Consider the following 13266-nt stretch of genomic DNA (forward strand, 5'->3'; position numbering starts at 1 on the left):
ATCTAATTTTGGGATGTGACTTCATCAATACAACTTGGTTAGTCTTGGATTATTCTGGGCACACCTTTTTCTTTAAGTTCGCTCCTGTGAAGAAATTTGGTTTCTGTGAGTGCGTTAAACGTTTTGTGCATCGAAATGCAGACGCATTGGCCGTTGAGGCTGTGGTGAGTGAAATTGATCTTACCCATCTCTCCTCGCATCAGGCTTCTCAACTACGGGATTTGTTACAGAGTTTTCCTGACCTTCTTAGTGATAACTAATGTTCTTAATTACCATATCCGTCTATCTGACGATATTCCTGTCAGGCAGTCCCATAGCGCATCTCGCCCCCTAAGGTGAAGATACTGAAGGCGAAAATATCACAAATGTTCCAACAAGTTTTAAGGCTTCTCCCATACCCCTTGTTCCTAAGGGTCAGGGGCGCGATTTCCGACCTGTGGTTGACTACCGGAGCTTGAAAGCTAAGGTGCCTCTGACTGATCTGCATAACTCTTTTATCTGGTTTGCCGGGGCTAATTGTTCTACTGTTCTTAGCTGGAGGATGTAACCATGTTACTGCATTTTGTACTGATTGGAATCTGTTTGAGTTTAACAGAGATCCCTTTTGTTTGGCAACCAGTGCGGCTGTTCTTATTCGTTTGCTGGATAATATCATTGAGGATTTGAAATTAGAGCGTGCGAATAATTATTTGGACAACTTAGTCATTCGCTTCAGGACCATTTGGATCATATCCAGCAAGTCCTTTTGAGGTTACAGGGAGCCGGGCTCACTGTTAAACCCAGTAAGATGACGTTAGCCAGGCAGCCGGTGTCCTTAGGTCACCTAGTGTCTGGTCACAGTATTCGCATCGACCAAGAGCGAACTAAGGCCTTACGGGCTTTGCCTCCGCCTACTGATAAACATGGAATTGCTAGGTTCATAGGCATGGCGATCTATTTTTGGCGTTTTGTCTCTAATTTTGCTCAGTTGCCGGCGCACTTGAACGAACTGCTATAGCCAGTCGTCCGGTTTTCGGAGCACCGCACTTTAATAAAACGTTTATTGCCCAAACTGACGCATCTAAAGCTGGTATTTAAGCTGTCCTCCTCCAGGAGTCTGTCCTCCTTCAGGAGTTCGAAGGTCAGAGGAAGCCATTAGCTTACGCGTGCCGTCGGTTAACTGGAGCCGAACAAGTACTCTGTCTACGGGTGCGAGGCCTTGTCTGTTTTGTTTGCGCTGGAGAAGTGCCGCTTCTACCTTGAGCATCTGGAATTTCAGTTAGAAACCGAAAATCAGGCTTTGAGCTGGGTGTTGGCTAGGGCGCGTAAAACTAGCCATACTGCCAGATAGGCGGTACGTATTTCCGCATTTCAGTTAGGAGTTAAACGCGTGAGAGGCACTGAAAATGTCCTTGCGGATGTCCTCAGCCGGATGTTCACCGAATCTACACGTAGTGAGGGAACCCGGGAGACAGATGGAGGCAGTCTTAGTTGTGTCATGTTTGGTGAAATTCCTCTTTTTCAATTATGTCACTCAGCATCAGGATCAGGACCTTATTTGCGGGCCGATTAAGCAACGCCTTTTGGCTGGCGAACTGTCGGATGAGTATATTATTAAGAGTAACTAACATACTCCGTAAAATGGCGGGCCATGCGAAGCAGTTCAAGATCTGTTTGCCAGCAGCTCTGGTGCGCCCGGTTTTTCGTTACTTCCATGATTCGTTGGTGGGTGGCCACTTAGAAACTTATAAGACTCTGCAAAAAATCAAGGAGCATTTGACTTGGTCCGCCATGGCCCGGGATGTCAGAGAGATGGTATCCCAATGTCGGTTGTGTAATGTAGCCAAAGCCAAGAATGCTCTTCATCAGGGTTTGTTGAGCTCTCTATATCGATTATCTAGGGCCCTTACCTCGTACTAAGAAAGTGATAGTTATTATTGATGCGTTCTCCAGATTCACTTGGTTCCTTCCGAGCCATAACGTCACTGCTACCACCACTATTTCTCACTCAACTAATGTTTTCAGTGTTTTTGACCCCCCTAAGCAAATCGTTAGTGATAATGCGCCGGCCTTCCTTTCGGCTCCTTTCAAGGCGTTCTGTTTTCAGAACGGTGTCAAGCATGCCACGACTATGCCGTATTATCCGCAGGCATGCTTTACGGAGAGGGTTAACCGAAATCTTAAATCCGTTTTGATTATCTATCATTAGAAAACGCCTAGTAAGTGGGACTCTAGTCTTCCTTGGCTTAGTTTTGCTCTTAATACCGACAATCATAAAGCCTTGAGAGCTACTCCCGCCTCTTTGATCCTTTCCTATCCTGTTAATTCCACTCTTTCGAACTTGTGGGGAATTCAAGATCTAGCTTCGGCAGATATTACTCCTCAAGTCATCAAGAAAAACTGGAACCGTGCCGCACGGAATATACTCAGGGCTCATAATAAACAAGCTGAGCCTTACAATCGTAATCGGCGAACCTTTAGAGGGAGGCCAGGACATCAGGTCTATGTTTGTAATTTCCCTGCTAGGCAGGTGCGTACCGGAAATCTGAGTAAATTTACTCCTCGTTTTCTGAGGCCTTGCACCATTGCGCGCATTTTTGGCCCGGTAAATCTGCTGGTTAAGGGTAACCGCTCTGGTGAGCAGTACTGGGTTCACCTTAGCTGGGTTACACTCTGTTGGTTGAGTCACCCCTTGGGCATCTTGTTTGAAGGGGGGGGGGGGGGGGAGTTGAGCCGTGGCTGGCTAGCGTCATGCCTTGTTTTTTTATCATTTGTTGCAGTCCAGTAGTGTCTTATTTCCGGGTGTGCTGTGTGTGGCAGTCGGTCGATTGGGGCAGAGCAGCGAGGAAGTCTCCGTGGCGCGTAGCGAGGACAGGGCTGATGGCGGCGACCACGCGCGGTTCGAGTTGTGAGGCGCTTCTTGCGCGAGACCGAGCGAGGTGGCGCAGTGGTTAGCACACTGGACTCGCATTCGGGAGGACGACGGTTGAATCCCGTCTCCGGCCATCCTGATTTAGGTTTTCCGTGATTTCCCTAAATCGTTTCAGGCAAATGCCGGGATGGTTCCTTTGAAAGGGCACGGCCGATTTCCTTACCAATCCTTCCCTAACTCGAGCTTGCGCTCCGTCTCTAATGACCTCGTTGTCGACGGGACGTTAAACACTAACCATCACCACCACCACCAATCTTGCGCGAGCAACCATTATTGACATCTTGTTGTCGTTTTGCTGGTCGGATGGAGCAGAACTAATCTTGTTGGTTGGTTCGTCGGCTGGCTTTCGGATGGGTTGCCTTCCGATTAAGAAGTTGTCGGTCTGGCTGCCTGTCTCACCTAAACATGTGTTAGTGTTACCTTCCCAGACCGATGCTTGGAACCTTCTGAGCGCCCCTCCTTGTGTTTTACACAGTGATTTCCTTTTTAGTCTTAAGTACTCTGTGTGGACTTCAGGCGGGTTTTAGCTTATTAAAATTGCAAGACTTTTCTTCTTAGGCCTTAAGCAGTAAAAAGAAAAAAATGTATCTTGTTTGGTATGTGGCCTTTTCAAAATTAAATCGAAAATTCCTTGTGTCTTAGGCCTTAAGCCGTAAATTGGTTTCAAGTTGGTAAGTGGCCTTCATACTAGTTTTCCACTTTAAATTTAAAATTGGAAATTTCTTTGCCTGAGCTTTAAGCCATGAGATTATTTGGGTTTCATACGTGGCCTTCAGCCGAATTTTGTGTGAAGCATTTTAGGATAAAGCCTTTAGGCCTCAAGGCCTTTAGGCCTCAAGCCGTAAAATTGTTTTCTGCATGGTGTGTGGGGTTTAAACAAGTTTTTATCTGTCTTAAATAAAAAATTCAAAATCCTTTTCTTGCCTTAAGGCATAAGACTGTTATTGTTTAGTATGATGCCTTCAGCCGTTTTTTTACACGAAATATTTTAAGATGAGGCCTTCAGCCTTTTCAAATTGAAAGCTCTTCATCCTAGGCCTTCAGCCATTAAATTGTTTTTTGATATGCAGCCTTTAGCCGAGTTTCAGCCTATTTAGATTAACCATTGAAAATCTTTATCTCGGCCTTAAGCTGTAACGTTGTTCTTGATTAATGTGTGGCCTTCACCGAGTTCTGTGGGAAAAATTTAAGCTAAGGCTTTCAGCCTATTTATATTTAAGATAAACAATTCTTTTCCTAAAGAAGTAAAACCCCGAGAAGGACTCCTGTACCTCAATTCCATGCTGAGGCCTTGTGCCTTGAATTTTCTAAATTAAATCAAAAGAGGTCTTTCGTCAAAACCTTGAGAGTTTTTGATTCTTACTTTTGTGATGGTGTGTTTTAACAAATAAAGTTTATATTCTGTTGAGTGCAACTGACAGTAACTTATTTTATACTCTTTCCACACATATAACCTTATCTGCTCTGTCCTGCTCGCCCAGGGATTTGAGTGCCGACTGAGAGAACGTATGCTCAGACAACAATATGGCTTCCTGACACCGCTCCTTGTTGCTGCAGGCGAAAACGCGACCTGCTTTCTGGAGAAGCGCCGAAGATTTTTGAGAGTTGGCAGAAGGCAGTTCAGTGTGAGCTGGTGCTGAGGCAGGCTCAAAAATGGCTCTTAGCACTATGGGACCTAACATCTATGGTCATCAGTCCCCTAGAACTTAGAACTACTTAAACTTAACTAACCTAAGGACATCACACAACACCCAGCCATCACGAGGCAGAGAAAATCCCTGACCCCGTCGGGAATCGAACCCGGGAAACCGGGCCTGAGGCAGGCCACTGAGACTGACAACACATGTAATTTTGTGAATGCCTTCCAAAAGTACAGGATGTCAATTATTGAACTAATGGTTTGCGTTAGGACGTTGAAATGCACAGTTAGTCACGGGGCATGACTGAGCGTAAGCGGTTATGAATGCCTACTATGCGAGCAATAACAGCCCAAATGCGGCTCAAAGGAAGCGTGCGACCCAGTTCAAGCTGAAGGCAAGTGTGTTAACAATCTTAAATTTTTTTCGCAAGTTTTAGAGAATGGGCAGTGTTCGTGAGACAGTGTTGGCAATGTCGATCGACCCAAAATGGTGAAAACCACTAAAATCATCACGAAGACTCGCTCTGTCTTTCGAACTGTTGTTCCCATACAGAATTCAGACCTATCGTCCACTAAGGCCCAGACCCATGGAACAGCGGTTGTACTTCGCCAACACCATCGTACACAGAACTGACGAGCAGGACTTTGAGCTGACTTCGTTTGGTTTAGCGACGAAACCCTCTTACATTTGAATTGGTTCGTCAATAAGCGAAAGTGGTGCATTTGGGGTACTCAGGTGCCGCATTTCGCTGTCGAGAAGTCTCTTCACCCTCAGTGGGTGACGGTATGGTGTGAAATGACCAGTCGCGGAATATTCGATGAGATACTCCTTGATGGCACTGTGGCTACCAAACGGTACCTGAAGGTTCTGAAAGGTGATTTCATCCCCATTATCCAAAGTGGCTCTGATTTCGACAAGATGTGGTCCCTGAAAAACGGAGCTCGACCCCATAGAACCAGGAGAGTGTTTCATGCCCTGGAGAAGCACTTTGTGGACCGCGTTTTGGCTCTGGAGTACCCAGAGGCCACTGGCATGGGCAGCCATATTCTCCATATCTAAACACATGCGACTCCTTTTTGTGGGGCTATATTAAAGACAAGGTGTACAGCAATAATCCCAAAACCGTAGCTGAGCTGGAAACAGTCATTCGGGAGGTCGACAGCATAGTTGTTCCGACACTTCAGCGGGTCATGCAGAATTTCGCTATTCGCCAGCGCCACATCATCGCGAAGGGTGGCAGGCATATCGAACATGTCGCAACCTAAATCCGGAAGTTTGTAGAGACGTATACATGTGTGTGCACTCCGTAGTTTGTAACTAATTTACGTTTTTTTCCGTATAGTTCAATGATTGTTGGCCTGTATGATGTCGAAAGGAAAAACATGGGCCCTGTCTATTATTATTGCAGGTGCTCATTGTGAACTATGTTTGCACAATGAACATTGCAGTATGAATACACAGTTCTGAGTCATTAATATTTACCTAGCACAAATTAAATCTGGGACCAAACTGCTGAAACGAACAGCAGCCAGTGTAATAAATTATGCTATTGAAGAAACCCAGAAGATGGATTTGTGGCGTCAGTTCAATAGAAGCTCAGAATCGAATTTTCAGTTGCCTCGAGTTTGGAAAACGTCACAAGTTACTTTAATGCACTAAATAATGTGCTATTGCATGGTTTATTGTAAATACATATTGTCTGTTGTTTCCTTGATGATGTATTCTGTATGAGGAAGTTTTCTTCTGTTGTCCGTTTTTGGTACAGGCTATGGCTGGATTTAGTATGTTTAAATCTGTGTCTATTTTACTTGGGTGATGGATGTGGGCTATTAAGTGGTCAGCGAATGATCTAAGGGAGGTATTACTTTTTAGGACTTGCAGTTGTGTAGCTATCAACAGTTTTAAGATGATGCCTCACAGTTCGTAAATAATGATTTACAGCCAAGAGCCTGCTAATAAAAATTTCTTTATTGAACTGCCAGTTTCGGTCACAGATCATCTTCGGGTTCATAAAAATATTTACACCACCACACTAGACGATAGAATCTATGCTGTCAAATAATAAAATCCGTGATTCGTGACTAGTGTGTAGTTGCAAAATATTACGTCAGCAGTCTTGACATGTGACAGAGAGTGCACTCATTCATGTTATATTAACAGTCAGGTTTAAATACGAACGGAGGCATTCTACATAGAATGCCTCAGAATTTTCGCGCACGATACAACTATCTATAATGAAGTACAGTGTGAAAGAAAACTAGAAAAATATTCAGTCGGACCTTGATGAGATTTCAAAGTGGTGCAGTGCTTGCTTTAAATGTCCAGAAATGTAGAATATTGCAGTTCAGAAAATGGAAAAATACGTAGTATGCTATGACTACGAACAGATGCAATCCGTTCGCAATGTTAATGCCAACTGCAAATACTCGTATAACAGGACTGAGTACACTGCTCCGCATTATATAGTATTTTATTGTCTGACTCCAGTGACAAATTCAGGGATTTTGTTACCTGGCGCCATTGATTTTATGAGTTTATCGCCTAGTATGATGTTATAAATGCTTTTATGGGCGTGATGGTCCGCACCTCGAAACTGGCTGTTCAATTTAAAAAAAATTATCCGAATATCTTGGCGGTAAATTGTGACGGTTTTCAAAGGCAAGCTGTCGGTATACAATAATGTGAAGAGGGTCCTGCACAACCCAATATTGTAGAGAAAAGGTAAGAGCCGCATCAAGCTATTCTAGGCCAAATGTCGTTACAGTAATTAATAATTAAAATATGTTTGCAGAACTGAATAAAAATACTCATTGACTATGACATAAGGGTATTGAAACATGTTTGGGCAACTGTGAACAACAGTTGTTTGTGCAATAGGTTGACACGAATGCTGACAATATAGTCTGCGAAACAAAACGGCGATTACAGCTTAGCGCAGCCCGCAGCTGCCCGCGGCCCTCACCGTCTGGCAGTTGTCTGCGCACGCCACCTGCCCAGCCGTCACTCCGTCGCACTCTGTGTAGTCTGCCCGCGGCTGCCGCAGCGTGGGGACCGCAGCCGCAGCCAGCGGTGACGTCACGGACTCTCCCAGGGCGCCAGCGGCCGCGCACGCCGACACCTGCGGACACAGGCCCGTGTGCTGACGTCAGACTGTGGCGCGCAATTCCCATCTTATGCAGGACGCAACTGATTCATTTCAGCCTGGCCGCTACGTGACTCACTCTATGTCCCGTCTACGATGGCTTTCTTTTTATCAGCCTGCGTAACTTTTTTTATGTCATGACAACTTCAATATTTTATGTCGTGCCAACATCTTGAGGTGGTTCATATAAATTCAGCTTAAAGCTATGTCTGTGCAGGGCGGCGCAGCGAAAACAGTCCACTGGCAATTCAATGGGTGGAGGAGCAACGACAGACGTACAAGCGACTTCAGGAGTACCCCATGGAAGCCCGCCCGGCTGGTCGCGCTGTCTAACGCACTGCTTCCCGAGCAGGAAGGCGCGCTGGCGGATTAGTGTTGAGGTCGTGTGTGCCGGCCAACCTGTGAGTTGCTTATAACGTGGTTTTAAATCTGCCTCGGCGAATGAAGGCTGGTTCCCCTTATTCCGCCTCAGTTACACCATGTCGGCGATTGCTGCGCAAATACTGTCTCCACGTACGCGTACACCATAATTACTCTACGACGCAAACATCTGCTCCGTCGTTTCTAGGTCCCCGGTTCAATACACACATACACACACACACCCCATGGAAATGCTATTGTTATTCTACCTGTATGTTAATAACCTTGCAGACCATGTTAATAGTGACGTCAGACTTTTGAGTGGTACTGAAGATAGGTAAATAGTGAAATCAATGTGAAGTGAAGTAGAAATTAGAAAATAAATGAAAAACTTAGTTTAGTTTAGAAGAATTACACACTGGCAAACAGTGGGCAGAGCGGAAGAGGAAATGACCGTGAAGTCAGCATGTTCAGGAGAAGCCATCGCCCTCCCCACCTAAGCGCACGCTCTTGATTCAGCCGTCAGGGCATCGCCCGACCGGCTCACACGTTCCTCAATTGTCACATGTGATCTAGGCCCTCGCCTACATTCCAAGAGCCAATGGCCGCCGTTAAGAAGATTCTTTGAGAAGCTTTTCAACGCGACAGAAGAGGCAATGACCGTGAAGTCGTTCACCTCCAGTAAACCGAAGTGAATAAATACGCGAGATGCAGTGCGCCCGAGAGACGAGAGACGAAGAAAAGAGAGAAGAGTAGCAGTAGTTTTCAGGCAGTTTCGATGCTGAAGACCATCATGCAGGAAGAGACTACATCTTACACAGAAGCACCAAGTCCGCCGCTGTAATGGAATAGCAAGCAGCAGCCTCGCCGCCAGAAGTTAGAAGGTATTTGAAGACTGATTTTTAAGTACCCTGGTGACTCGTGATGACGGGAAGCAGACGGCCTCACATAAGAAGTCACCTGTGAGCTGGGATGAAGATCTGACAGCCGAAGACTGCCAAGCGGGAGTCCGTCGTTCGAGTCCGGGACACTGGCCTTCCCCTGCCGCGCCGCTCCGCTGGCCGACGCACAACACTGACACACGCGGCCGCATAGAGTTGAGGAACACTGCGGTGCCACACTCAAGGTATCACCATCCAATTCATGACTTCGTTCTCAACAATTAAACGGTCCAGTCAGCTGGGCGAGACGGCGACGCAAGATACACACCACCAGGTGTAATCAGGCGCAGCCACTCATGCTGCAGAGGCTTCGCAAACGACACAGCTGCCACTCTCCCAGCCAGAACAATCCAGTAAGGAAACCATTTTACAAATCTTTCAATAAAAGTTATCTTATGTTAAATTCTGTTTCATTCTACCTCACACCCGAGCCAAGGAAGAACCCACCCTGCCCACATGTTGTTAAGAGAGAAAAAGTAATTTATTTAGTTCAAATGGCTCTGAGCACTATGGGACTTAACATCTTAGGTCATCAGTCCCCTAGAGCTTAGAACTACTTAAACCTAACTAAGGACATCAAACAACAGCCATCCATCACGAGGCAGAGAAAATCCCTGACCCCGCCGGGAATCGAACCTGGGAACCCGGGCGTGGGAAGCGAGAACGTTACCGCACGACCACGAGATGCGGGCTATTTATTTAGTGTTTTCCCCCTTACATAATGCTTTAGAATCAATTGCCCTTTGCAGTAATGCTCAGGCTGACAATTGACTAGCATCAAAAAAGGTTACCCAGTTACAGACGATACGGCTGTCTGTAATGAAGTACTGTCTGAAAGAGACTGCACAAATATTCAAGCGGAACCTGATAAGATTTCAGAATGGTGCAATGTCCAGAAACGTAAAATTTTGTACCTCACACAATGAAAAATACAGTAAATATCCTATGACTACAATATCACTGAGTCACAGTTGGAATCGATAAACTTATACAAGTGTGTGGGTCTAACACTTTGTAGGGACATGAAATGGAAACATCACTTAAACTCAGTGGCAGGTAAATCAGGTGACAGACTTCGCTTTATAGGCAGAATCCAGCTGAAATTCGATCAGCCAACAAAGTGGACTGCTTAAAAATCACTCGTGCCATCCATTCTACAAAGGGCGTTTTCTAATTATTTTTATTTTTTGCACCAGACTTGTAAACAGACTTGGTACATTTAGCTATAAGTTGGTGTGCAGGTGAGCCACAATGGACCGTGAAGTACATGTCAGGTTGCGACAGCGGTCAGTGATGGAGATCCTCTTCAAGAACGGCAATGACTCTGCCACATCGATTCGCAGGAAGTTTCTCCCTGTTTATGGGGAGGACACAGTGGTTTAAATGGTTCAAATGGCTCTAAGCACTATGAGATTTAACATCTGACGTCAACAGTCCCCTAGACTTAGAACTACTTAAAACTAACTAACCTAAGGACATCACACACATCCATGACCGAGGCAGGATTCGAACCTGCGACCGTACCAGCAGCGCGCTTACGGACTGAAGCACCTAGAACCACTCGGCCACAGCAGCTGGCGGACACAGTGGATCGCAGCAGTATCTAGCGGTGGTTGTAGAGGTTTAAAGAAGGTGAATTCTCTCTACAGGACAATCCACGATGCAGTAGACCATCGAGGGCAGTGAGTGGTGTGAAAAAGGAGACCATTGATCAAATCTTCCAAAATGACATGTGAGACGACATGACAGCTTGCTGAAATGACTCGTTTGTCATTGGGTAGTGTGGTATCACTGGTACAGTCACTAGGGTACAGAATAATCTGTGCTCGTTGGTTGCCTAGATTATTGAGAAGAGAAATGACAACGGTGAGGAAGAATGTGTCCGGAGGTCTCATGAAGACCTTTACTGAAGAGTGGAAAAGGTGTTTTGACGGCGTCATTACTCAAGATGAAACATGGTTGTTTTTAGAATTATATTGATACCTTCATCTGCTGACAGGCATTCATATATATCTATGGGGACAGATGAAAATGTGTGCCATGGTGGGACTCGAACCCGGGATCTTCTCCTTACATGGCAGACCCTCTATCCATCAGAGCCACCGAGGGCACAGAGGATTTGGCGACTGCAGGGACTATCTCGTGCACGCTTCCCGCGAGACCCACATTCTCACCTTGTATGTCCACACACTACATACGTAGTGCCCCACTCCAACACACTCATTACTCGTGGAAGACATTCTTATCAAGTCCCATAAGAGTTCGGGGAATATATGTGCATCCGCACAGAAGAAGAAGATCATGGCCGGTGTTGCCAGAACTATATATTTATATGGATATAGTGTCTGTTCTTTCGGACATATCCGAAAGAACAGACATCATATCCATATAAATATATGGTTGTTTTTGTCCGAACCTGAGATATAAAATGTAGACTGGCAATGGCAAGGAAAGCGTTTCTGAAGAAGAGAAATTTGTTAACATCGAGTATAGATTTAAGTGTCAGGAAGTCATTTCTGAAAGTATTTGTATGGACTGTAGCCATGTATGGAAGTGAAACATGAACGATAAATAGTTAGGACAAGAAGAGAATAGAAGCTTTCGAAATGTGGTGCTACATAAGAATGCTGAAGATTAGATGGGTAGATCACATAACTAATGAGGAAGTATTGAATAGGATTGGGGAGAAGAGAAGTTTGTGGCACAACTTGACCAGAAGAAGGGATCGGTTGGTAGGACATGTTCTGAGGCATCAAGGGATCACCAATTAAGTATTGGAGGGCAGCGTGGAGGGTAAAAATCGTAGAGGGAGACCACGAGATGAATACACTAAGCAGATTCAGAAGGATGTAGGTTGCAGTAGGTACTGGGAGATGAAGAAGCTTGCACAGGATAGAGTAGTATGGAGAGCTGCATCAAAGCAGTCTCAGGACTGAAGACAACAATAACAACAGTGAAACCGGAAAATAATGCCAAAGTATCATAACGTATTCTTACTACCTCGATTTTTAGAAACGAGCGTTGACAGATTACGTTATCTGTTAAAGGATTACATAAGTTGACTTACTGCAGCATATTTTGTGTTTTCCGTATTAAATTACGAACATTTTACGCACTGAGGAATGCAATGCATAATTCCTTTTCTAAGCTTTGAACGCAGAAAGCACTAACGTATGTTTGTAAATATTTTTTTCTCCAATTTCATTTAAATAATTAAAAATAGCCATTTTTACGACTGAATTTGTTATACTCAGTGTCACCCTATCTTTTGATAAGCCTTTCAAGTTTCCACACAGTCGACAAAAAACATTGTCCATAATGTGTCGTGTATAATCTAATATTTGTTTACTCTTACAATTTTCCCATCTCCAGCAATGGTTTGTAGCAGTTCTTCATTTCTGACTACATCTGTTAACTCTAGTTTTAACATCCCTTATTGTATAGCAAGAAAAACACTTCATACTGCCTCTTGAAGATTTTTAAACCGACACGTGTTTAATATTGCAGGCAACACAGCACAGCTCTGTGAGGTTTTCACCTCAGAACTCGACATAGGCACAAAAAAAAAAACATATTAAAAGCAGCACAGTAATAAAAGTAAATATAAACATAATGATATGAAACATAGTTCAACAAAATTCTTCTTCTTGTAGATCATTCTACGAAACATCCCAACACTGAAACTCTTATTGCAGTTGGCAATCATCGTGATGTTGATAAAACTGTAATAAATGCTGCCTGCAATAGTAGCTGAAATGTTGGAGTATGCCACGCAACAACACATGAAACCATAAGCATTTTAACGAAATTGTTCCCAGTCGCGAAGGTGTATTCACATATACAAGAGGAAATACTCCTTCATTCGACTTCAGAGTAACACTATGTGGCTTACCAGGAAAAGTTTAAGGACGATTATCAAATGAGACATTTTACCTGCAGTCTATTCAGACATCGGCCGGTGTAACTTATATACACGGGCCGTATCAGGAAACGCCCGTGTGATTAAGATATCAGCACGCTGCACGTAAACAGTGCCGCTGTACGTCGGTTATTGGTGACCGAAACGACATCAGTTTATGGAATCTCCTTTGGAGAAATTAATGAAAATCAGTCAGTAAGCATAAGCCATTTTTATGTTATCGGTTACGTCTTTTTATTTACTTAAATGTCATGGAGTTTTAAGTACTGTGCCTCATGTTTCAATTAAAATTGGGTTGTATTGTTCTGCTGTTGGGAACATGCGTTGCACAACTTGTTATTGAACTAAATTGT

At 44.4% G+C, this 13266-nt stretch overlaps 1 protein-coding gene across 1 annotated transcript in view; it reads right to left on the reverse strand.

The window, feature by feature from the left end:
• Positions 1–12932, reverse strand: part of LOC126266856 (mucin-2-like) — a 77065-nt gene extending 64133 nt beyond the window's left edge. The window contains exons 1-2 of the mRNA XM_049971471.1: positions 12887–12932; positions 7514–7669 (exon numbers count right to left, since the gene is read on the reverse strand). Of these exons, the coding sequence (XP_049827428.1) occupies positions 7514–7669; positions 12887–12922 (192 nt within the window). The 5' untranslated portion in view covers positions 12923–12932. The remainder of the gene's footprint in view (positions 1–7513; positions 7670–12886) is intronic.
• Positions 12933–13266: the final 334 nt, after the last annotated feature.

Source organism: Schistocerca gregaria, chromosome 4 (genome assembly GCF_023897955.1).
Source record: "Schistocerca gregaria isolate iqSchGreg1 chromosome 4, iqSchGreg1.2, whole genome shotgun sequence".
Taxonomy (NCBI): Eukaryota; Metazoa; Arthropoda; class Insecta; order Orthoptera; family Acrididae; genus Schistocerca; species Schistocerca gregaria.